Source organism: Carcharhinus amblyrhynchos, chromosome 31, assembly GCF_965287045.1.
Source record: "Carcharhinus amblyrhynchos chromosome 31, sCarAmb.v2.hapA, whole genome shotgun sequence".
In the NCBI taxonomy this organism is placed as follows: domain Eukaryota; kingdom Metazoa; phylum Chordata; class Chondrichthyes; order Carcharhiniformes; family Carcharhinidae; genus Carcharhinus; species Carcharhinus amblyrhynchos.
Genome location: NC_137354.1, coordinates 7,012,992 through 7,039,164, shown reverse-complemented (window position 1 = coordinate 7,039,164; position 26,173 = coordinate 7,012,992). Strand labels below are relative to the sequence as shown.

At 45.2% G+C, this 26,173-nt stretch overlaps 1 protein-coding gene across 1 annotated transcript in view; it reads right to left on the bottom strand.

Moving 5' to 3' along the window:
- The window catches only part of LOC145360392 (heparan-alpha-glucosaminide N-acetyltransferase), a 228,371-nt gene that overhangs the window by 68,637 nt on the left and 133,561 nt on the right, over positions 1 to 26,173 (bottom strand). Inside the window, exon 9 of the mRNA XM_080215588.1 lies at positions 281 to 357. Within this exon, the coding sequence (XP_080071714.1) occupies positions 281 to 357 (77 nt within the window). The remainder of the gene's footprint in view (positions 1 to 280; positions 358 to 26,173) is intronic.

Below are 26,173 nucleotides of genomic sequence, written 5' to 3'. Positions count from 1 at the left end.
CAGCACCAGGGACCCGGCTTCGATTCCCAGCTTGGGTCACTGTCTGTGCCAAGTCTGCATGTTCTCCCTGTGTCTGCGTGGGTTTCCTCTGGGTGCTCCAGTTTCCTCCCACAGTCTGAAAGACACTCTGGTTTGATGCACTGACCATGCTAAATTCTCCCTCAGGAATATTGCAACTAGGGGATTTAATGTAAGCCTAACTGTGACACTAATAAATAATCTGATGCAGTCTGAATTGTTTTTAAGGTAATGCACACGAGTAGTAACATTTTTACCATACCATTCCACGGGGCATGCTCAAAGAACCAGTAGCCACCGCCTCCATAATTGACAAAAACCATGGCAGTCAGTGCCAATCTGTAAGCAGATAGAAAGGGAAATAGGTTTAATCAGCATTTATAATATCAAACCATGTACTCAATCTATATCATCACAACTGAGTCTACCAATAACTCGTAACCTGGATGTCAATTATTAATATTGGCACCTGGGGGTTTAAGATATAAACCAGGGCTTGAGCACATAGAATCACGACACAATAGAAGGAGGCCATTCAGCCCATCGAGCCTGCACCGACAACAATCCCACCCAGGCCCCATCCCCGTATTTACCGTGGTAATCCCCCTGACACTGAGGGTCAATTTAGCATAGCCCCCAATCAACCTAACCAGCATGTCTTTTGGACTGTGGGAGGAAACTAGTGCACCCAGAGGAAACCCACACAGACATTGGGAGAACGTGCAGACTCCACACAGACAGTGACCTAAGGCCGGAATTGAGCCTGGGCTCCTGGCGCTGTGTCCCAGTGCTAACCACTGTGCCACTATGCCGCCTCCATAATCCAAGGTGATGATTTAATGTAGGAGTGTGCTGTGTTGTCTGAAGTTCCATCAAAAACACTGAACTGAAAATGAACCGTGAAGATGAGGAAGAGGAGGGAGCTCCGATTTTCATCTGGAAAATGTTCCATCGTAACCGGAAACCAATTAGTTGGTCACCCATCACACTATAATAATAAAAGCAAAATACTGCGGAGGATGGAGCCTGAAGCAAGAATGATGGCACAGTGGTTAGCACTGCTGCCTCTAAGCGTCAGGGACCTGAGTTCAATTCTGGCCTCATGTCACTGTCTGTGTGGAGTCTGCACATTCTCCCTTGTGTCTGCGTGGGTTTCCTCTGGGTGCTCTGGTTTCCTGTCACAATCCAAAGATGTGCGGGTTAGATGGATTGGCCATGCTAAATTGCCCCTTAGTGTCCCAAGATTATCCCTGGTAAATGCACCGGGTTATGGGGATAAGGCCTTCCACCCCCTCCCCACCACTGCCCCAGTTAAGATGCTCTTTCGGAGAGTTGGTGCAGTCTCAATGGACCGAATGGCCTCCTTCTGTACCGTAGGGATTCTATTGAGTCCATGTAACAATTCAGTGATTGTACTGCTGTCAAAAAAAACTTAGCACTGTGAGTTCTGTCCCATTCAAAACCGAGCAATTAGAATGGGCGCCCTTTGTAAAAGACTAGGAGCATTTCACTACTTAATGTGCCACATTACCTTTCAGTCAACAAAGGGCAACAATATTTTCTACTATGACTTTTAAAATTAACGGTTCTGGTGCGTTTCTTGAGTTTTATGATGCTGGCTCACATCCAACTCTTTTCCTGCTACAATTCCGACACAAAATCTTGGGTGGGATTTTGCATGCAACTGCCGCATTTATCACCATGGCACCCAGCCAATAGTCTGTGGCAGGGTCTTCTGGTCTCCCCATTGTCAATTCCCAGAAATCCGCGGTAAGGGTGGCACCATCAGTGGGACCAGAAGGTCCCACTGGCACTGGTGGCCGGAAAGCCCCTATTTGACGGGTGTGATTTATGGGGAGGGGGACTCATGCAAAAAGCTGGCGTAGGCACAATGGCCTCCATCTGTGCTGTATCGTTCTATGAGATTGTCTTGCTTATCAGTGTTCCCATACTTGCTCCTTAATAGTAGCAAAACATCTCAAGGTGTGATTGAATAGGTAGTGTTTAATGGTCAGGACATTGCCACCAGCAAGGAAGTGGGACTGTCAACCATGAATGATCTGGCATGTCAAAGATAAAATGATGCCCTTACAGAAATAGCATAGGATTCCCCATTTCCTTTTGATGTCAGCGAGATAAAAAAAAGACATCTTCCAGTGTGAATGAAGAAACTAAGGTGAACTTCAACCATCTTTGTACAACACAAGTGAATTGCTTTCAAAAATGCGTACTATATTAACCATCAAAATATATACATATAGAGTCCCAAGATGTGCAGATTAGGTGAATTGGTCATGCTAAATTGCCTGAGTATCCAAAGAGTGTATGTTAGGTGGATTAGTGGAGTAAATGTGTGCGGTTGTGGGCATCGGGCCTGAGTGGGCCTTGGTAGACAGGGCTTTTTGAGACAGTCAGTTCAGACTCGATGGGCCAAATGGTCTCCTTCTGCACTGTAGGCATTCTATTTTATCCTAACGACAGAGGGTGGGATTTTATGCTCTCACTCGACCCAAAACCAGAAAACCCCACCCGAGGTTGTATGAGGAATGGTTGAGGACTCTGGGTCTGTACTTGTTGGAGTTTAGAAGGATAAAGGGGGGGAACTTATTGAAACTTAAAGGCTACTGTGAGGTCTCGATAAAGTGGACGTGGAGAGGATGTCTCCACTAGCAGGAAAAACTAGAACCAGAGGGCACAACCTCAGACTAAAGAGACGATCCTTTAAGACAGAGATGAGGAGGAATTTCTTCAGCCAGAGAGTGCTGAATCTGTAAATGATAGAATCATAGAATCCTACAGTGCAGAGCGAGGCCATTCGGCCCACTGAATCTGCACCAACCACAATCCCACCCAGCCCCTTTCCCCGTAACCCCACATATTTACCCTGTTAATCCCTTTAAACAACACATTCTGGGGCATTATGGGGCAATTTAGCATGGCCAACGCACATCTTTGGACTGTGGGAGGAAACCGGAGCACCCGGAGGAAACCCACGTAGACATGGGGAATGTCTTCACTCCTCACTGTCCAAGACACTCCTTCCAGCAATTCATATGTATTTCTTTCTACCTAATCTACTGTATTCACTGCTCACCACATGGCCTCCTCTACAATGGGGAGGGCAAACTTAATTGTTTATGGGATTGTGGTCAGTACAGACTTGATGGACCGAATGGCCTCCTTCTGTACTGTACGGAGTCTATGATTCAATCACGGATTGGGTGACTGCTTTGCAGAACAGCTCTGCACAGCATGACAGCAATCTTCCAGTGTCCCATCGTTTTAATTCTCCTCCTTGCTCTCACACTGACTTCTCTATCCTCAACCTGCTGCTGCTGTGAAAACTCAACAAAAGGAACTGCCCCTCAATTCTTGAATCGTCACGTCACAGCCTTCCAGCCTCAACACTGAGTCCAACAATTGGCCTTGGTTTTACTGGGGCACAAGTGAGTTTGCCAGTGTTGCTGGTTCACAGCTCAGAATTTCATAAACACAATCTCCTCCCCGCCCTGATTTCAGTTCAAGTTAGTGCAAATCCATCCTAACCAGTTAGATCACGTTGTAATCCTCTCTCCTCAGGGGAAAGCAAGCCAGCCCATGCAACCTATCTTCAGAATTGAATCTTTTCTGGCCCCAATTTTCAACATTTCTACTGGAATTCTCCTGCCCTGCCCACCATGGGAATCGGAGCGGGCAAGGGGCGTACAATGGAAAGTCCTTAGACCATAAGACCATAAGACATAGGAGCAGGATTAGACCACTCGACCCATCGAGTCTGCTCCACCATTCAATCATGCCTCGTATTTTTCTCATTCTTATTCTCCTTTTCCCCGTAACCTCTGACCCCCTTATTAATTAAGAACCCATCTATCTCCATCTTAAAGACACTCAATGACCTGACCTCCACAGCCTTCTGCGGCATAGAGTTCCACAGAGTCGCCACTCTCTGGCTGAAGAAATTCCTCCCCATCTCTTTTCAATGGATCGTCCCTTTAGCCTGAGGTTGTGCCCTCTGGTTCTGGTTTTTCCTACTAGTGGAAACATCCTCTCCGTGTCCACTCTATCCAGGCCTCGCAGTATCTTGTAAATAAGATCTCCCCTCATTCTTCTAAACTCCAACGAGTACAGACCTAGAGTCCTCAACTGTTCCTCATACGACAACCTCTTCACTCCAGGGATCATTCATGTGAACCTCCTGTGGACCCTTTGCAAGGCCAGCACACCCTTCCGTAGATACGGGGCCCAAAACTGCTCACAATATTCCAAGTAGTACAGTACAAATGCGAGAGCACCTTTTTCATACTCAGAAAGGTAGTCTCAGTAGACTAATAAAAGTGATCCTTATGGTTAATGTAGTATTTTCAATGGACAACCCATTTCCTATTTATTACAATATTGATCATTCATATCAGTTGCCCTCTACCTGCTCAGCAAAATTAATTTCCATGTATATGCTGATTTTTAGAAATTCAGCATTATCCATAATACATTAGGTTTAATAGTATGACAAACGTTTCCCTATGTTTTACAACATGCAGTCACACTCACTCACCTAAGTGGGTACACTCTGCCTTATAAACCTGTTAAGTGCACACAGCGGCTTTAAGTGTATGGATTTTTCGGAGTTAAAATGTCAGTTTATTGAAGTTTGAACTGTTAATGCTGCAGCCCCAGGACAGTTGCTGGATCATTCTAACAGGTGGCTTCTCTAACCCACTTGTACGTTGACAAAACACATTTGTCAAGGCAGCAATAGTCTTGATAGACTGGTGTTTTGAGAACTCAATTCTTTTTTTGGTTGGGTCTGAGTAGATCGAGACACACGACTGCAGTGCTAGATTTGATTTTGGTCTTGATTTGATTTGATTTATTATTGTCACATGTATTAACATACAACGAAAAGTATTGTTTCTTGCCCGCATATACAGACAAAACATGTCGTTCACAGAGAAGGAAAGGAGAGAGTGCAGAATGCAGTGTTACAGTCATAGCTAGGGTGTAGAGAAAGATCAATTTAATGCCAGGTAGGTTCATTCAAAAGTCTAATAGTAGCAGGGAAGAAGCTGTTCTTGAGTCGGTTGGTACATGACCTCAGAACCTCACTGTCAACAAAACGAAGGAGATTGTCGTCAACTTCAGGAAGCGTAAAGGAAAACACAGAAACTAGAAGCAGGAGGAGGTCGTTCAGCCCTTCGAGTCTGCTCCATCATTCACTTAATCATGGCTGATCATCAAATTCAACATCCTGATCCGCAAGGATATTTTGGCCCTGGAGGGAGTGCAGAGGAGGTTTACTAGGCTGATACCGGAGTTGAGGGGATTGAGCTATGAGCAGAGGCTGAATAAACTAGGCTTGTACTCGTTAGAGTTTAGAAGAATGAGGGGAGATCTCATTGAGACGTATAAGATGATGAATGGGATGGATAGGATAGAGGTGGAGAGACTCTTCCCGCTCAAAAAAGACAGTAGGACTAGGGGGCACAGCCTCAAGATAAAGGGGAGGCGGTTTAGAACGGAGTTGAGGAGGAACTTCTTCACTCAAAGGGTGGTGAATCTCTGGAATTCTCTGCCCGTTGAAGTGGTGGAGGCTGCCTCGCTAAATATTTTTAAGAAGCGGGTTGATGGGTTCTTGATAAGAGAGGGGATTAAGGGTTATGGGGAGAGGGCGGGAAAGTGGAACTGAGCCACAACAGATCAGCCATGATCTTATTGAATGGCGGGGCAGGCTCGAAGGGCTAGATGGCCTACTCCTGCTCCTATTTCTTATGTTCTTATGTTCTTATGTTCTTATCCCCCCTTCCTCCCTCCCTAATATTCCTTGATCCCTTTAACCCCAAGTGCTGTATCCTTCTTGAAATCAGACAACATTTTGGCCTCAATTTCTTTCTGTAGTAGTGAATTCTACACATTCACCACCCTCTGGGTGAAGAAATTTCTCCTCACCTCATCCTAAAAGGTTTACCCCTTATCCTCAAACTATGATCCCTAGTTCTGGATTCCCCCATATTCTCTCTGAATCTATCCTGACTAACAATGTTACAATTTTATAAGTTTCTACAAGATCACGTCTCACTCTTCTAAACTCCAGTGAATACAATCCTAACTGACTGTCTCCCCTCACTGTACTCCCTTGTACTGAGATCTTGCACTGAGTCTCTGGATTACTAATCTAGTGACAATACCTCTACACCACTGCGTCCCGTGTCACTGCTTATACAAAAACTACAATCCTTCACTAATGCCTACTAGAAAAAGACTTCCAACCCCAATGGCTTAGAATGGAATGAAAACTATTGCATTTATATAGCACCTTATCAAACCTCAGGATATCCCAAAGTGCTTTACAGCCAATGACATACATTCTGAAGTGTACTCAATCATAGAATCGTGGAATCCTACAATGTTGGCTGGGACTTGGGAAGAACCAAAATATGCCACAGGATTGTTTATGTCCATCCAAGAGAAGAGGTGGAGCCTTGGTTTGATGTGTCATCTGGAAAATGGCACTTCCAGCATTGCACAGGATTAAATGGACCATTAGTCTAGAACTGAGCCATACAGACAAGGGGGTTCTAAACTCTGCCTTTTGTCTGTGGAGCTGATCTCAGCTTGCATGGTAGAGGAGTAAGTATACTCCGACTAGAAGGTGGATGCAAAGAATCAGCCAGGCTCCCTGCTCGTGACCACTGGGGAAATGTGCTGAGTGGGGTGGGGCTGAGGATAAGACCAGATTCAGCTGTTGCTTCAATGTGGGAACTTGCTGCATTTGGACAGGGACTGCTTCATTGAAGCGATGAAAGGGGTCATCAACATTGCTATCAAGTGGCACTAGCTTAGCACCTGCTCACAGAAGCTGGGTTTGCGTCCTGCCAGGGCCACTCAGATACTGACTTATTTACAGCCTTGGTTGAAACATGGACAAAGGAGTGAGCTCAGGAGGTGATGTGAGAGTGTGTGCCTTTGACATCAAGGCTGCGTTTGACCCAATGTGGCATCAAGGAGCCCTAACAAAACTTGAGTAAGGGAGAACATTCATCACTGGTTGGAGTCATAGCTGACACAAAGGAAGATGGTCGTGATTGTTGGAGGTCAGTCACCTCAGTTTCAGGATGTCACTTCAGGAGTTCCGTAGGGTAGTGTCCGAGGCCCAATCATCTTCAGCCGCTTCCTTCCAATCATATGGTCAGAAGTGGGGATGTTTGCTGATGACTGCACAATGTTCAGCACCATTAGCGACTCCTCAGATACTGAGTTGGCTGGGTTGAGTTTGTCCTGCTTTGTGTGGACAGGGCATACCTGGGCAACTTTCCATGTTGCTGGGTTGATGCCAGCTTAGCTAGGGGCACGACAAGTGCTGATTTTAAGTTACATGTAATCTCCTGAACTACTTTTGAATACCTGAAGGGGCATCAGAGAGGAATTTTCCAGGATGCCATTGAAGTCATTCCTGTCTCTTTGTTCAGGTCTTTGGTTATCTGCCCTAACATCTAGTTTATGCTTGGTGTCATTTGTTTTATTATAATATGCCTGAAAGCACCATTACATTAAAGGTGCTATGGAAATATAAGTTGTTGTATTGATTGTCCCTAGGTATTCCTCTATCTTTTTGTCTTTTCTGGGAGATTATCTTTCTCTTTATTCGTTTGTGGGACATGGGTGTCGCTGGCTGGCCAGCATTTATTGCCCATTCCTAATCGCCCTTGACCCAAGAGGCGAGCCAGGTCTTTTCAGAGGTTACAGAAAGAAGTCTCACAACACTAGATTAAAGTCCAACAGGTTTATTTGGAATTGCAAGTGCACCTGATGAAGAAATAGTGCTCCAAAAGTTTGCGATTCCAAATAAAGCTGTTGGACTTTAACCTAGTGTTGTGGGACCTCTTACTGCGCCCATCCCAGTCCAACACCGGCAACTCCATGTCATTTCAGTTGAAAGTCAACCACATTGCTGTGGCTCTGGAGTCACATGCAGGCCAGACCAGGTAAGGACGGCAGATTTCCTTCCCTAAAGGACATTAGTGAACCAGATGGGTTTTTCTGACAATCGACAATGGTTTCATGGTCATCAGTAGATTCTTAATTCCAGATTTTAAAAAATTGAATTCAAATTCCACCATCTGCCGTGGCGGGATTCAAACCCGGATCCCCTGAACATTAGCTGAGTTTCTGGATTAATAGTCTGGCGATAATACCATGAGGCCATCACCTCCTCTCTAAGGCTGTCAGGTGTGTTGGGTTGGGTGATAGGAAGTGAGTTATCGAGTCAAGCTGCTTCAGTTAACACGCTATGTGGGGCAGCCTTGATGAATCCACTTATCCTTTCCTTCCTGTTAATTTTGCATGTTAATTTCGAACCATGCATTTATAATAGCTGTAATCTGGTTAGATTGTATTATACCCAGCAGAGCAGCAGAGAGTGCAAGTCCTGCTGTGGATAGGCAAGGGTATAGGGTTCTGCTGTGATTGATGACAGCTTCATGTTCTTACCATGTTCAACTCATTTCCCTCACTAACACATGACCCTCTTCATTCCTATGCCAGGTTTATGGAACTTCACCAATGCAACCTGCCAGATGAAGTTAGATTTTGCCTAATTATTTTCTGCTTTGGGAGGAGCAGGGTAAAAATGTAGGGTTACGTGGATAGGGCCTGGATAGGATTGTGGTCAGTGCAAGAGCGATGGGCCAAATGGCCTCCTTCTGGACTGTAGGGATTCTGTTCTATTCTATTCTGTTCTACTCTAGTAGGCAGGCAGAGAGAGGTGAGATTAGTATTGGTGCCTTTAAAACTGTGTCTCCTTGCAAAGCCAAACGATAGTCATATATCTGTGACCTCAAATTACTGCCAATTACTTTAATCAGATGCTTCCTATCAAGGTCTAACCAGCTGAGCAATGTTTCAGTGTATCCACATCTGTTGCTTGTCCTCCAGAGCGAAATCATGAAAATAGCTTCAAAAATCCTACAGTGGATTTATTGGCAATCCGTGCAGATTGCCGAGTGCATTGGGTTTCAGCCTCAGTCTCTCACCTCTTAGGGGGGACAAAGATCTCCTCACCAGGACCAGGTATCGTACACTTTATGTTGTGTGCTAAACTGTTCCAACTCCACCTTTTCACGACATAGATTGGGTGTACAAACCCAACACCATCATGGGAGCACCATTATCATTATGTGGGAGGCAATAGCCGAGTGGAATTATTGCTAGGCTATTAATCCAGAAATTCAGCCACTATTCTGGGGACCTGGGTTCGAATCCCATCATGGCAGATAGTGGAATTTGAATTTAATTTTTAAAAATCTGGAGTTAAGAAGCTACTGATGACCATGAAACTATTGCCAACATTGGAAAAACCTTTCTGGTTCATTCATGTCCTTTAGGGATGGAACTCTTCAGTCCTTACCTGGTCTGGCCCATATGTGACTCCAAAGGCACAACAATGGGGTTGACACTCAACTGCCCTCAGGCAACTGGGAATGGGCAATAAGTGCTGACCAGCCAACGATACCCATGTCCCATGGATAAATAACAAAAAAATCACAAGACCTACAGAGGTTAAAGGAGAAGTTCAACTGCTTCTTTAAGATATTGTGAGTTCCATCTCTAAAACGTCATATCAATGTGTTCAATTGTTTCCTATTCATTAATATTTAGATAATTGCCAAGAACTTACAAAAATTTTCTTAGTTGTGTCCTTTCTGCAAAGTTGAACCACTAAACTCAGTGTCTAATCTATTACCTATAGAGCATGTCAAAATTTATCCTACAATTTACTAATGTGATGGGGGAATCTAAAGGAGCTTCAGTTAAATCTAACTGCTCACGAATAGATGACTGGCTCCCCTTGGAAGCCCAATCGAACGTGTTTTATATTCCAAGACATAAAGCAAGACAGACTTGCATTCATGTAGTGCCTTCATGACTTTAGATATTCCAAAGTGCTTTAGAGCGAATGAAGTATTTTTGAAGTGTAGTCCCTATTGTAATGTGCTGCCAATTTACACACAATAAGATTGCACAAACAGCAACGTGATAAATGACCAGTTAATCTGCTTGAAATGCTGGCTGAGGGATGAATGTTGGCCAGGACACCAGGGAAGAACTCCTTTTAAGCTTCCAACAATTCAGTCGTAGGATCTTTTACACCCACCCGCGATGACAGACAAGATCCTCGGTTGAAAGCCCCACCTGCAAGACGCAGCCTCTCTGACAGTGCAGCACTCTCTCACCACAGCCTGAATTGTGTGGTCAGGTGTTTCTACAGTGGGACTTGAACTCACAATTTCTTGTCAGGTGTATGAGTGCTTCCCACACTGGTATTGAGAGGACTTGCGTGGATCATGTTTGTCTACAGCATCTCAGTGAAGAGTGGTCTTGCCGGGGAAGTGCTGGAAATTCCAACGAGTGTTTAATTGGCAGACACCACCATGTACCCATTAAATAAAATAGTGCAAATCGCCACAGTAGCAACAGAGTTGGTAGAGAATAAGAAGAGACCATCAGGAGGTCATGCATATACATTGCGCCCTTCATGACATGAGGGTGAAATTTGTTTAAATTATTGCTAGCATACTTGACTGCCACTGTATCACATATCCCTCAATCACTCCTTTCACCAAAATACCCTCCAACTCTTGGGTTGTTAACCTGTCAGAGAGTCGGTACAGCCTCGAGGGGCCGAATGGCCTTTTCTGCACTGAGGAAGTTTCATGCTTTCTTCGTACAGCAGTGGAAAATGTTTATCAGCTTATAGGCCTTCAAAAGGGGTCAGTGTCTGGTATTCAGCAGGAACAGGCTAATCTTCATCTGCGTAGGCCCCATAACATTCTGCTTTTTGGCCTTCACCAGAGGACGTGCAAGATTACAGTTTTCCATAACAAATACCAATGGCAAGATATGGGCATATGCTATGCAAATGAAGGATTAGCAGCAGACAGATTTTCATTGAATAAGAAAGGGCCAAAAGTTAGGATATAATTGGTGAATAAGTATGCAAATGAAGAATCAGAAAGATTGCTTGTTTCTATAATTGACTATAATTGCCAAGTTGTTTGTTTGTAACATCAGAAACACTTGCAGACGGGCTATGAGTCCAATCCTACTTGAGCACAAGTCATTAAAAGCCTAATATCAATTATGCATTGTGTCTAACACGGTCTGTACCCAAGTCGACTAAGAGTGCCTTAGGTTGCTGGTACCCAGGATCCCTGACATAGGGATTCAATGATTCTATAATTCTTCCCTGAATTTATATTATAATTGTTATGCCAAGAGGTAGCAGGGTGAAGATTTGAACTGTTTGGGTGAGTGAAACATACATTTTGTAATAGGGAGGAGTGGGAGTCTGAAGCTCAGCACAGTGTCAAACTGAAAATCACAGGGTTATTACGGTGCAGGAGGCCATTCGGCCCATCTTGTCTGCACCGGGTCCCCAACTGAACATTCTGACGTACTGCCATTTCCCTGCTCTACCCTCTTACCCTTAAACTCTTGTTCAAATAATCTTCTAATGCCCCCTTGAATGTCTCAATTGAACCTGTTTCCACCACACCTCCAGGCTGTGCATTTCAGCATGTAAACAAGTTACCCCAGTCCAACGTCGGCATCTCCACATTGTTTCAGCATGAACAGGCTAACCTTCATCTGCTGAGGCTCCATAACATTCTGCTTTTAGACCTTCACCAGAGGATAAGAAAGATCAGAGTTTTCCATAACAAATACCAATGGCAAGATATGGGGATATGCTATGCAAATGAAGAATTAGCAGCAGACAGTTTTTCATCAAATAAGAAAGGGCGAGAAGAGATACATTCTTCAGAAATTTGCGATCAATATGGAAAAGAATGACAGTGAGGTGCCAAGTCCCTCATCCGACAAATAACGCAGATAAAAGCAAATTACTTCCGATGCAAACCTGAAACAAAAAACAGAAAATGCTGGAAAATCTCAGCAGCATCTGTGGAGGGAGAACTTGACGAAGAGTCATCCAGACTTGAAAACATTGGCTCTATTCTCTCTTCACAGATGCTGTCAGACCTGCCAAGATGTTCCAGCATTTTCTGTTTTTGTTTCAGAAATAATGCAGGTTGCATAATTCCCAAGTGCCACAGGACTATCAACTGTTGAACTTGTGTGGAGTTTGCAATTTCTCCCCGTGTCTGTGTGGGTTTCCTCCGGGTGCTCCAGTTTCCTCCCACAGTCCAAAGATGTGCAGGTTAGGTAGATTGGCCATCCTAAATTAGTGTCAGGGGATTAGCAACATAAATGCATAGGGTCACGGGGATAGGGTCTGGGTGGGATTGTGGTCGGTACAGACTCGATGGGCCAAATGGCCTCTTTCTGCACTGTAAAGGTTCTATGATTAGAACATAGAACACTACAGCACAAACAGGCCCTTCGGCCCACGAGTTGCGCCGATCACATCAACACCTATCTATAACCCCCAATCTCATAAAACCCCATATACTCATCCAGAAGTCTTTTAAAAGACCCCAGCGAGTTCGCCTCCACCACCACTGACGGCAGCCGATTCCATTCACTCACCACCCTCTGAGTGAAAAACTTACCCCTAACATCACTTCTGTACTTTCCTCCCCGCACCTTAAACCTGTGTCCTCTCATAGCGACCATTTCAACCCGGGGAAATAGCCTCTGAGAATCCACCCTATCTATTCCTCTCAACATTTTATAAACCTCTATCAGGTCGCCTCTCAACCTACGTCTCTCCAGGGAAAAGAGACCCAGTTCCCTCAACCTAACTTCATAAGGCATGCCTCCCAGTCCAGGCAACATCCTTGTAAATCTCCTCTGTACCCTTTCAATAGCTTCTACGTCTTTCCTATAGTGAGGCGACCAGAACTGCGCACAGTACTCCAAATGAGACCTGACAAGGGTCTTATAAAGTTGCAGCATTACCTCCCGACTCCTAAACTCAATCCCTTGATTTATGAAGGCAGTACACCATACGCCTTCTTGACCACCTCTTCCACCTGCGAGGCCGATTTAAGAGTCCTGTGGACCCAGACCCCAAGATCCTTCTGCTCCTCAACACTACCAAGACTCCTGCCCTTGATAGTGTACTCGTTCATCCCGTTGGTTCTGCCAAAATGGACGACTACGCATTTATCCGCGTTGAAGTCCATCTGCCACTTCTCCGCCCAGTCCTGCATCCTATTTATGTCCTGCTGCAACTTTTGCCATCCTTCCAGACCATCCACAACACCACCGACCTTCGTGTCATCAGCGATTCTAACATTTTAGTTGGGAAAAAGCCAAGAGAAAAGGGATTGGGGTAGATGAACGCTGGTGAAGAGTTGGTGCTATCAAAGTCAAATATGTCATTTCTCTAATTGTGTAGGAATCATTTTCATAGAATCCTACAATGCAGAAGGAGGCCATTCAGCCGATCGAGTCTGCACCAATCACAATCCTACCCAGGCCCTATCCCCATAACCTCATGCATATACCCTAGCCAGTCCCCTTTATATGAAGGGGCAATTTAGCATGGCCAATCAACCTAACCCACACATCTGGACTGTGGGAGGAAACCAGAGCACCCGGAGGAAACCCATACAGACACTAGGAGAATGTGCAAACTCCACACTGACAGTGACCCAAGCCGGGAATCAAACCCAGGTCCCTGGTGCTGTGAGGCAGCAATGCTAACCACCGTGCCATCCTTTTAACCAAACCTACCTATCAGGAGACTGACAAGGTGGAGTGAAGTATTGGTTTTATGGCCCATTCAGTTTTACTCCCACTGATGTGAGTAGAGAGTAATACTGGACTGATTGTAAATACGGAATTGACTCCATCCCCATCTGGTTTGTTAAGTTAAAAGTATAGTGCCATGAGTCAAAAACCCCGCAAATATCAGTTACAGTTGGGTATTCTTGTCTTAATAACACCCTGGATAATTTCTGGGCAGATCTCTGTGGATTTTACAGGAAATTCAATCGTATTATGTTCAAAGCCGTAAAGCATGCTCTATGAGCAGGATTTGTGGCTGTTGTTCTGTGCTATGGACTTCAAATCATTGGAACTGAGATACACAGTCATCTAAGAGGAAAACTGTACTCTAGCTGACTGCCTGGGTTCAATAATTTGGGTGAGAGATACATCTTGGGTAGATGGTAGGTCTTAAATGAGCAACACTAATCATGGATCTCACAGAATCATAGAATCCTCATTTGGCCCATCGAGTCTGCACCGACCACAATCCCACCCAGACCCTATTCCCATAACCCCACATATTTATCCTGCTAATCCTCCTGACACTAGAGTCCATTTAGCATGGCCAATCAACATAACTTGCACATCTTTGGACTGTGGGAGGAAACCGGAGCACCCAGAGGAAACCCATCCAGGCATGAGGAGAACATGCAGACTCCACACAGATAGTGCCCCAAGCCAGGAATTGAACCTGGGTCCCCAGCACTGTAACGCAGTAGTGCTAACCACTGTGTCATCCCAATAATATCCATCTCAGTTTATTCTGGTGTTGCATTATTGTTGAACAAAGTACATCTGGTACAGATTCAGACATGGGGAGAATGAGTAACCTCCACACAGACAGCGACCCAAGGTCGGAATCGAACCCAGGTCCTAGGTGCTGTGAGGCAGCAGTGCCAACCACTGTGCCACTCCAAATCAGCAGCTTGGCCAGAAAGGAAACTAGTGGAGTCTGAAATGGGTTGTGGACTGCCCACTGCTTATTTTACACAGCTGCCCCATATTTTTCTGATGTGGAGATGCCGGCGTTGGACTGGGGTAGGCACCGTAAGTAGACTCGCAACACCAGGTTAAAGTTCAACAGGTTTACTTGTGCTACCAAATAAATCTGCTGGACTTTAACTTGGTGCTGTGAGACTATTTATTGTGCCAAATTTTTATGAACTTCAGTTGAATTGTGAGGATGTTTAGGGCATGGTTGGGTCAGTGCTGTCAAACAGCAGACAGCTGGATATCAGACACAGCTGTAATCAAGCATATACACGGCTAATATTATTGAGGCCGTCATCAACCACAGGAACTCAGTATCAATGGAGTGAACTCAGGTCCCAACTTCTGCCTCAAGTTTAATTGGGTTCTTGGTGCATCAACAGTTAATGCATTCTTACAAAACGACTTTATTATCTTAACAGAGGCGCTAATGCTCATAAAATAAACAGGTGTTAAAGCAGCAGGGAAAGGAACTTAATTGGATTCCAATATTGAAAGAGCCTAATTTCAAACAAATTGTTCAAGGTATTGTTTGTTTTGTTGATAGCGGGAAGAATCACTGCGCTCATCTTTCTGGGTAAACAGCATCATTTGGAAGGGACTGCTCACTTATGTTTGTTTGTTAACTATTCTCTGGCACTGTTCAGGCAAGAACAGTGACTTTTATGACTGTGAGATAGGAGTGGCACGGTGGTCAGCACTGCTGCCTCACACACAGTGCCAGGGACCAGGGTTTGATTCCCGGCTTGGGGGGCTGTCAGTGTGGACGTTCTGCACATTCTCCTTGTGTCTGCGTGGGTTTCCTCCGGGTGCTCTGGTTTCCTCCCACATTCCAAAGATGGGTGGATTGGCCATACTAAATTGTAACTTAGTGCCAGAGGGAATAGCTACGGTAAATGCATGGGGTTATGGTGTTAAGGCCTGGATGGGACTGTGGTTGGTGCAGACTCAATGGACCGAGTGGCCTTTTTCTGCACTGTAGGGATTCTATGATTTCATTGCTGACCAATAATCCTCCCAAACCCACTACCATCACCAACGTAAATCAACTGATTCTTTGGTCCATTGTCCTTCGTGGTAGCTTGCTGTGTCCAAAACTGCTAGCACTGAACTTCAAAGTAGTCAGTTCACAGTGAAGCACTGGGAGACAATGGCCAGGGTGTCTTGCACCTTTGGCGAAGGTCAAAAATCCATTGCTCATGGACACACTGGGACACTAGGGCACAGTGGCACAGTGATTATCATTGCTGCTTCACAGTTCCAGGGACCTGGGTTCAATTCTGGCCTTGGGTAACTGCCTGTGTGGAGTCTGTACATTTTCCCTGTGTCTGCGTGGGTTTCCTCCCACAGTACAAAGATGTGCAGGTTGGGTGGATCAGCTATGCTAAATTGCCTCTTAGCATCTCAAGATGTGTAGGTTAGAATAATTAGCCATGATAAAAGCGTGGGGTTACAGGGAGAGGGCCTGGGTAAGTTATTCTCTCAGAGAATTGTTGCAGACTCGATGGGCCAGATGTCCTCGTTCTCACTATAGGGATTCTATGATTGTATGACACTACAGTATGAGATGAAGGGTGGAGAGCTTTGCTGAGCCAGGCTGCCAATAGATAACACACTAAGTTTAACAGTGGTGCAGTTAGCAGTATTGCAAGATGTGTGCAGCAGTGCAAGACTGAATTAATCAGAGAAACTGCAAGGGGGCAGTATCGTGGGTCAATAGGATGCTATGAGAAGCATGGTTGCTCCCAGCTTCAAACTCAGGAAAAACATTCTAAATTCAGGTCTTCAGGAAACGGAAAGGAGAACATGCCCCTCTCCACATCAATGGGGATGAAGTAGAAATGGTTGAAAGCTTCTAGTTTTTAGGTGTCCAGATCACTAACAGCCTGTCCTGGTCACCCCATGTTGACACTATAGTTAAGAAAGCCCACCAACACCTCTACTTTCTCAGAAGACTAAGGAAATTTGGCTTGTGTGCGGAACTTGGCTATCAGTCTCTGCTCAGCAACTCCATGTTGTCGTGTGTCATGAAGGCCGCCTTAGAGAACATTTACCTGAAGCTCAGAGGCCGAATGCCCATGACCGCTAAAGTGTTCCCCTACAGGAACAGTGTTCTCTTATTTCACTAACTGTCCCGGCTGGAGACAATACACATCTCTTTAACCTGTGCTTAACCCTCCCTCCACTCACATTGTCTGTATCTTTAAGACTTGATTACCTGTAAAGACTTGCATTCCAACCATTATTTTGTAAATTGAGTTTGTGTCTTTATATGCCCTGTTTGTGAACTGAAATACCACTCAGCCGATGAAGAGGCAGCACTCCGAAAGCTAGTGGCTTGTGCTACCAAATAAACGTGTTGGACTTTAACCTGGTGTTGTGAGACTTCTTTCTGTGTTTATTCCAGTCCAATGCTAGCATCTCCACATTATGGCTGACCAATGAAACCACGCTGATCAGAACTGCACTATCTCCTGGTGGGTTCTGTTCTCCGAGAGCAACCAGCCAACGTGAGATGAGCTGATTTTGTAGCGGGAGGCTAGAAATGATGACAAAATCATAGAATCCTACAGTGCAACAGGAGGCCATTCGACCCATTGACTCTGCACCAACAACAATCTCATACAGGCCCTATCTCCATAAACCCATGCATTTACCCTAGCTAGTCCCACTGACACTAAGGGGCAATTTAGCATGGCCAATCCACCTAACCCGCACATCTTTGGACTGTGGAAGGAAACCGGAGCTCCCGGAGGAGACCCACACAGACATGGGGAGAATGTGCAAACTCCACACCGATAGCGACCCAAGCCAGGAATCGAACCGGGGTCTCTGGCGCTGTGAAGCAGCAGTGCTAAACACTGCGCCACCTTGCTGCCCACTGGCCCATTGAGTCTGCACCGACCACAATCCCACTTAAACCCCATCCCCATAACTTCATGCTAGCTAGTCCACCTGACACTAAGGGGCAATTTAGCATGGCCAATCCACCTAACCCACACATCTCTGGACTAAAATCAATCTTAACAAGTTTAACGATGTATTTCCACTGGCACACAATCAAACGAGGGCCCCACCTTTTACTGTTCCTTTCTTCCAATATGTAAGCGCCTGAGCTTTGATGTGTATTGTGTTGTCCCTTGCTGTTCCTTTAGCCCTCTGCTCCTTGCTCATCTCCTGTATTAGCCCCCTGTTTCACTGAAGAGCGAATCTGCAAGTCAGCCCGGTGTGGGGTATTGGGGGGGCCGGTTGGAATCAAAGCTAGGTAATTCGATCCTTAATGCTTACAGTGGTGAGGGACCCTCGACTGTTAATGGGGCCCAAAGAGGAGGTTTTTAATTAAAAAGATTGGCAATAAGTTGGCATATTGCTATAATCTGCGCTGTTCGTCTACTGGAAAATGGCTTAACCTTTGTCTTGGTTGCTGTGGCAACTAATGGACCTGATTGCACCCGTGTGCACAGGGTGCACTGCTGTGTTTTTAATGGCTCGTGTACGATAACAGGGGGAGATTAAAGTCTTATCTAGGCAGTTAAACAGCAACTCCTCATTTCTGATGCTTCTGCGGAGCGTGGATTCTCCTCTCTTGCTGCCCCCTAAAGTGAGCAGATTAATTACAGATATCCATCCTGTGAGGCTGGGCTGGATCGGCCTGCTCTCTCTCCCCGCGTATCGATCAGAAATGAAAGATTTGTGTTTCCTGCCTAGTGCCATTAAACAGGATAATGTTCGGAATGGTTTCTAATCCAGCACAGATCAGCACCCGTACTTCACCCCTTATCACCGCACCACCCCCCCACCCCCCACACCCACACCCCCCTCTCCCCTCCCCAGTGACAAAACAGAGCTGAATTTGGAACCACCCCCCCTCCCCCCACCATCACAATGACATACACATGTTATTAACACAACTAAACATCTCACTGGGAGCAATTAACCCTTCCTGTGTCAACTAATGTTTCTCAGCTAAAGGGGAAAATGAGAACACACAGGGAAATAGATCAGAGAGGAGGAAATTCACGTCCTTGTTCTACCCACAGGCTGTTTTTTGTCATGTCAAGTACCACCCCTCCACTCCTCAGCCTGAGCGGGGAGACCTCAGCGTCTGTGTGGGCCACTCTGCCTGTCCCCCTGTTCTTTCTGGGAGATGTGGCTGTGCAGCAGGCTGCACCATCTAGTGGACTCCTCACAAACGTCTCCCATGCGCGGCGATCAGCTTTCTGAGTCAGTGGACGACCTGAGGTGGGCACTAGTCCCAGCCCTCGTTTAAACGCCGACAAGCCACTACCAGCGAGAACGGGCAAGTAACAGACGCACACTGGCTGCCAGCAGCCAAGTAGCAGAGTGGGGCAGATGGCAGGGTCCTGCGGGAGGGAACAGAGAGGGGAGGTGGGGGGCAAGGGTGGAATGGTGAAGAAGTACTGGCTCTGCTAGAGATGTCTGGGGGAAGCACTTCTCTTCTTCGATACAGCTGTATAAGGTGCTGGTGAGGCCACACCTGGAGTACTGTGTACAGCTTTGGTCTCCTTACTCGAGAAAGGATTTACTGGCGCTGGAGGGGGTGCAGAGGAGATTCACTAGGTTGATTCTGGAGTTGAGAGGATTGGCTTATGAGGAGAGACTGAGTAGACTGGGGCTATACTCACTGGAATTCAGAAGAACGAAGGGAGATCTTATAGAAACATATAAGATTATGAAGGGAATAGATTAGAAGCAGGCAAGTTGTTTCCACTGGCGAGTGCAACTAGAACTAGGGGGCATAGCCTCAAAATAAGGGACAGCAGATTTAGGGCTGAGTTGAGGGGGAACTTCTTCACACAAAGGGTTGTGAATCTGTGAAATTCCCTGCCCAGTGAAGCAGTTGAGGCTACCTGATTGAATGTTTTTAAGACAAGGATAGAGAAATTTTTGAACAGTAAAAGAATTAAGAGTTATGGGGAGCAGGCGGATACGTGGAGCTGAATCCGTGAAAAGATCAGCCATGATCTTATTGAATGGCGGAACAGGCTCGAGGGGCCAGATGGCCTACTCCTGCTCCTAATTCTTATGTTATTCTTTTTCATGGGCTGGAAAGCACTTTAAAACGTCATGGTAAGGCACTATAGAAATACAGGCCAGAATTTCCAGCTGTTCAAGCCAGCAGTGAACCCCTCTCTGCTTGTTTCCCGCGGCATGGGGTGAGGTCAATGAGAATTCCCACTGACAGTGGTGGGACCAGAGAATTCCGCCACTAGCAAACAACACGCCGCCTCCTGCCGGTAGGAAACAAGACTAAGAGACTGAAGAATCTCACCCACAATTCTTTCTTTGATGGATGCACTAAGGGGTTTAATAAAATCCAGGATAGGTTTTCTCACCTGCTCTTTTGCACCTCCAGGTTTGCCGACATTTTATTAATGGGACACTCAAAAAGAGCAGATTCCCAAAACTGCCTCTCTCTCCAATTTAGATTTTATATGCCACTCATGATACATTTTCCTATTTTTGGAGCCAGGTTTGATTATGGTCGAAAGGCCTCACACTAGGAACAGTGGGAATATTTGGTCACCTCACTGGACTAGATTGGTGCGTATGTCTGCAACTGGATAGGGTAACCACCCCAGTCTATAGTCAACACCTCCTTCAGAGCAGAAGGGACAATCTCACAACCCATCTTAATGGATTACCCTGACCTGACAAAACCCGTTATTTAAAATTACACCATTGTCACCTATTCCTTCACAATGCAAAGTCTGGTGGGTGAGCTAACTAATTAATTTAATTGATCATTCCAAACCAGTAAATATTCATTCCATCAGCACAATGAGTTTGGGGACCCCATTGAGTTGGCTGGATGGCTGGTTCATGTTGCAAAACAATGCCAACAGCGCAGGTTCAATTCCCGTACTGGCTAAGGTTATTCATAAAGGCCCCACCTTCTCAATCTTGCTTGAGGCTAAAAGCAAATTACTGTGGATGCTGGAATCTGAAACCCAAAGAGAAATGCTGGGAAATCTCAGCAGGTCTGGCAGCAACTGAAAGGAGAGAAAAGAGCTGATGTTTAGGGTCCAGATGATCTTTTGTCAAAGTTGTGACAAAAGGTCATCTGGACTCGAAACGTCAGCTCTTTTCTCTCCTTACAGATGCTGCCAGACCTGCTGAGGTTTTCCAGCATTTTCTCTTTTGCCCACACCTGAGGTGTGGTGATCCTCAGGTTAAATCACCACCAATCAGCTCTCCCCCTGAAAGGGGAGAAAGAGCAGCTAACGATCATTTGAGATTATGGCAACTTTACATTTCTCAAAGAAGTAAAACAAAAGTCCAGCTTGGTTAAGTTGATCTAATTTGATTTTGGTTTGATTTATTATTGTCACATGTATTAGTATACAGTGAAAAGTGTTGTTTCTTGTGCGCTATATAACAAAACATACTGTTCATTGAGTACATAGGGGAGAAGGAAAGGAGAGGGTACAGAATGTAGTGTTATAGTCATAGCTAGGGTGTAGAGAAAGATCAGTTTAATGCAAGGTAAGTCCATTCAAAAGTCTGAAGGCAGCAGGGAAGAAGCTGTTCTTGAGTTGAATAGTACACAATAAGGCATGCCTTATGAAGATAGGTTGAGGGAGCTAGGTCTCTTCTCCCTAGAGAGACGAAGGTTGAGAGGCGACCTGATAGATGTTTATAAAATGTTGAGAGGAATAGATAGGGTGGATTCTCGGAGGCTATTTCCCAGGGTTGAAATGGTCGCTACGAGAGGACACAGGTTTAAGGTGCTGGGGAGCAAGTACAGAGGAGATGTTAGAGGTAAGTTTTTCGCTCAGAGGGTGGTGAGTTAGTGGAATCGGCTGCTGTCGGTGGTGGTAGACGTGAACTCGCTGGGGTCTTTTAAAAGACTTCTGGATGAGTACATGGGATTTAATGGGACTGGGAGTTACAGATAGTTCTACGGCCTGGTAGGTATGGATGTGATCGGCGCAACTTGTGGGCCGAAGGGCCTGTTTGTGCTGTACTGTTCGATGTTCTATCTCAGACTTTTGTATCTTCTTCCCTACGGAAGAAGAGGAAGCGAGTACCTCATTCTGTGCAACACTCACCCTGCAACTGCGTGTGAATAATCATTATCTGTGACCAACTGACACTGAGGGTACTCCCTTGAAGCCCAACCATTTCACCAGTAATTCTCTTGTGAATCCATTTAATTAAACAACACAAAGGCTGCTCGCTCCAGCTATGAACTCGATTGAAACTCATTGATTGATTAATTAGTTAATTCATTCATTCAAAGGTTTATTTATTTAAAATTAACTTCCGTCATGGCCAAGGGCTGGATTGAGTTAAGTCTAAAAATCAATCATTTTTCCAAATAAATACAAAAAGGAAAGAAAAGGCAGTATCAAATAGTTTATGAATCATTAGATTGATATCTTGATGTTTGCAGAACTTAAAGTTTATCATACATTAAAGCTTCTTCATTGAATGGAGGGGATATGACAGTGGGCTATTAGAATCACAGAATCTACAGTGCAGAAGGAGGCCATTCAGCCCATCGAGTCTGCACTGGCAACGATCCCACCCAGTTCCTATCCTCGTAACCCCATGTACTTACTGCCCCAGTCCCCCTGACACTAAGGTGCAATTTACCATGGCCAATCCATCTATCTCACACATCTTTGGAGTATGGAAGAAAACTGGAGCATCCAGGGGAAACCCATGCAGACACGAGGAGAACGTGCAAACTCCACACAGACAATTACCTAAGGCCGGAATCAAACCCGGATCCCTGGCGCTGTGAGGTAGCAGTGCGAACCACTGTGCCCACCATGCCTTGTCATCTTATATCCTGATTCAGTTCATTGTTTAGGGTTCCGTAGCTGGTAGTCATTGTTAGATATGTAACAAGTAGTGAATCTGAAACTCTAAAGCCACACAAGATGTCTTAATGAATCCTTGCTGATTAGCATATATTTAGGGATGTAGGCCTTAGAAGCAGCAGCAGGCCATTCAGCCCACCAAGCCTGCCCCACCATTCAAAAGGTCCATATTTGATCTGGCTGTGTCTCAACTCCATTTTACCACCCACCCCCTGTAACACTTGACTCTCTGGTCTGTCTGTCTTGAATATATTCAATGATCCAGCCTCCCCTATTTTCTGAGGAAGAGAATTTTACAGACAAATGACCCTTTTGTGAGAAAAAAAATTCCTCTTAATTTCCACACTGAAAAGTCAACCTCTTATTTTTAAACTGTGTACCTAGTTCTAGTTTCTCCACAATAAGTGGGAACATCTTCCTGGTATCCATCCTATCAAGAATCAATTTTAATCAGATCATGGGCGGCACGATGGTTAGCACTGTTGCCTCACAGTGCCGGGGACCCAGGTTCGATTCCCGGCTTGGGTCACTGTCTGTGTGGAGTTTGCATGTTCTCCCCATGTCTGTGTGGGTGCTCCAGTTTCCTCCTACAGTCCAAAGATGTGTGGGTTAGGTTGGTTACCCATGCTAAATTGCCCCTTAATGTCAGGGATTAGTAGGGTAAACAAATAGAGTTATGGGATAGGGCCTGGGTGGGATTGTGATTGCTGCAGACTCGATGGCCTCCTTTTGCACTGTAGGGATTCTAAGATTCTCACTCTTCAAAACTCCAACAGATATAGGCCTAACTTATCCAACCTTAAACTGTGACAGAGATATGTGCCAGAATTTTACAGACCCACCCATCATGGGATTCGGAGCAAGCGAGGGGCGGATCATAGAAAGGTCCATTGGCCTTGGATGGTTTCAGGATGAGCGAGGCTGTAAAAACCCAACCCATGTTCTTAACTTGGGAGAGAATGACAGGGGGACAGTATTACTGTCCACTAGGAAAGTTCTTCCCAGACTTCTGTTTTTGTCATTATGTATTAAAAGAGATTTTTAAAAATATTATCCTAGTCACTTGACCACTCTCCCCCACCCAATAATGATTTCAAAAGATATTTGCTTAGCTGATGTCTGACAGTCTGTACCTATTATCCTATAATGTCTCCACCATTAGCCTCTGAATGATTTATTATCCTTCTTGATGAGATAGGAAAAACACTGTTCCATATAGCTATTGTGCTGGTAGACTTTCTGTCTCTACTTGAGATGTAGCCTTTATAGAAATGCAAACATGAACTCCAGGGCAATTTCAGTAAATCTTTTTGAAGAAGTTCTAGATATCAGCAAGTTTGAAATTCAGTGAGGATGCCTGGACATATCTACATTGTATTCCACATTGGAAGCTTCCAACAAAATTGGTTAATTGGCAATATTAGACATCAGGTGACTCATGGCAGCCATCTTACATTAGTGGACAGAATTTCCTAAGAAATGGGTAAAGTGTCAGGTTCTGACTGGAAACCAGTGTGTTTCTCCTGGAGAAAGAGGCAGGGTTTCCTTCCAGATCCTTCCACAATTTTCCATTTTAAAGGGGGAAGAGGCATGTTTTGCACCACCATTGCAAGAGGTGGGACCTAAACATGTCAGCAAGACCGGTTCCACAGAGATTGAGGCTCCCTTAAAACATGCTCCCAATGTTAAAGAAACCCCTGCCATCGCCAGCTTAGTTGGCAGGCCCAGCGTGTCAGGAGACAGTGCCAGAGCAATGCCCTGCCATGTTCCTGACAACCCGGGGGCTACACTGGCCTCCAAGATCCCAGCATGGTCATCATGTCTGGTCTCTATTTTTGGAGACCAATGGTGATTTCCACTGGCATTTCATCATGCCACGCCACTGGGTAGGAACATCTGACACTCCCAGAAGATACGGCATTTTGAACATTTAAATATATTTAAGTAATTGGTAATCAGGTTCACACCACATCAGTGTGACACATGCTAACAGAGCTATCCAAAAACTGCAGCGTGTCCAACCAATGCAACCCCAGGAGGGGAGGGAGAGACAACACAACACTGATAAGGAGGGCCAAATGGCCTGCTCCTGCTTCTGTTTTTTCTGTCTCTATGTTTGGAAGGTAAGGTTCCTTGGAAGGCAAGGTCACAGACAGATTCTGCTGCAGGGGACGCAGATGAGGACCCCAAAAGAGCAGTCACGAAGGAGGGCACAATGAGTTTCATACCCCTACTATTTACAAATATTCTGGCCCAGAGTTAGAAAATAGCCAAGCAGCAAAAAGCATCGGTGTCACATCATAATCAAAACCAACACTCCATTGTAATACTGAGGTATTGCTGTATTGTCAGGCATGTCATCCTTTGTTTAGATTTTAGACTAAAGCACTGTCTATCTGTCAGTAAGAAGTCTCACAACACCAGGTTAAAGTTCAACAGGTTTATTTGGAATCATGAGCTTTCGGAGCACTGCTCCTTTATCAAGTGAGTGGACTTTAACCTGGTGTTGTAAGACATCTTAGTATGCCCACCTCAGTCCAACACCGGCATCTCCACATCATGGCTACCATCGACACTGCATACCACAGGTTCAAAGTGGAGAGGATTTTTAAGAAGGTTGTGTTATTGATATTACAAAGACAAAGAACAAAGAACAACACAGCACAGGAAACAGGCCCTTCGGCCCAACGAGCCCGCACCACCATCTTAACAATGTGTTTTTCCTCCTCCACCCTTGACCCATGTCTATGTTTATGGTACCCCCATTGGAAACCAGATTAAGGGGAGAATAATTTAGGGACAATTTGTTACACCAATCAGCCTAAGAGCACATCTTTGGGGTGTGGGAGGAAACCGGAGCCCCAGAGGAAACCCACATATTGACTCACCTGATGAAGGGGCAAGGCTCCGAAAGCTTGTGCTACCAAATAAACCTGTTGGACTTTAACCTGGCGTTGTGAGACTTCTTACTGTGCTCACCCCAGTCCAATGCCGGCATCTCCACTATATGTCAGTGAATTAAGTTTAAGTTTTATCTATTAGTGTCACAAGTAGACTTACATTAACACAGCAATGAAGTTACGGTGAAAATCCCCTATTCTTCACACTCTGGCACCTGTTCAGATACACTGAAGGAGAATTTAGCATGGCCAATGCACTTAACCAGCACATCTTTTGCACTGTGGGAGGAAACTGGAGCACCTGGAGGAAACCCACACAGACACAGGGAGAACGTGCAAACTCCACACAGTGACCCAAGCCGGGAATCGAAGCCGGGTCCCTGGAGCTGTAAGGCAGCAGTGCTAACCACTATGCCACCATGAGTGGTATATTTGATCAGCAGTAAAGTCTGTGACTGGAAGCTGTGGGCTACAGAGTTTCTTGGAGGAAATTCCAGTTGGTCTGAGCTATTTTTATGAAAAGTTGATTTTTTTTAATATCTTGTTCCAGTTGAAGGTGATTCATGAGAAAAATTACATATGAACAAACTCAGCACAGAGCAAAAATTCTTCATTTACAAAAGAAACCTGCATTTGTATAGCACCTTATCGCAAATCATTCTGGAAACAGTTAAAATACTTCATGCA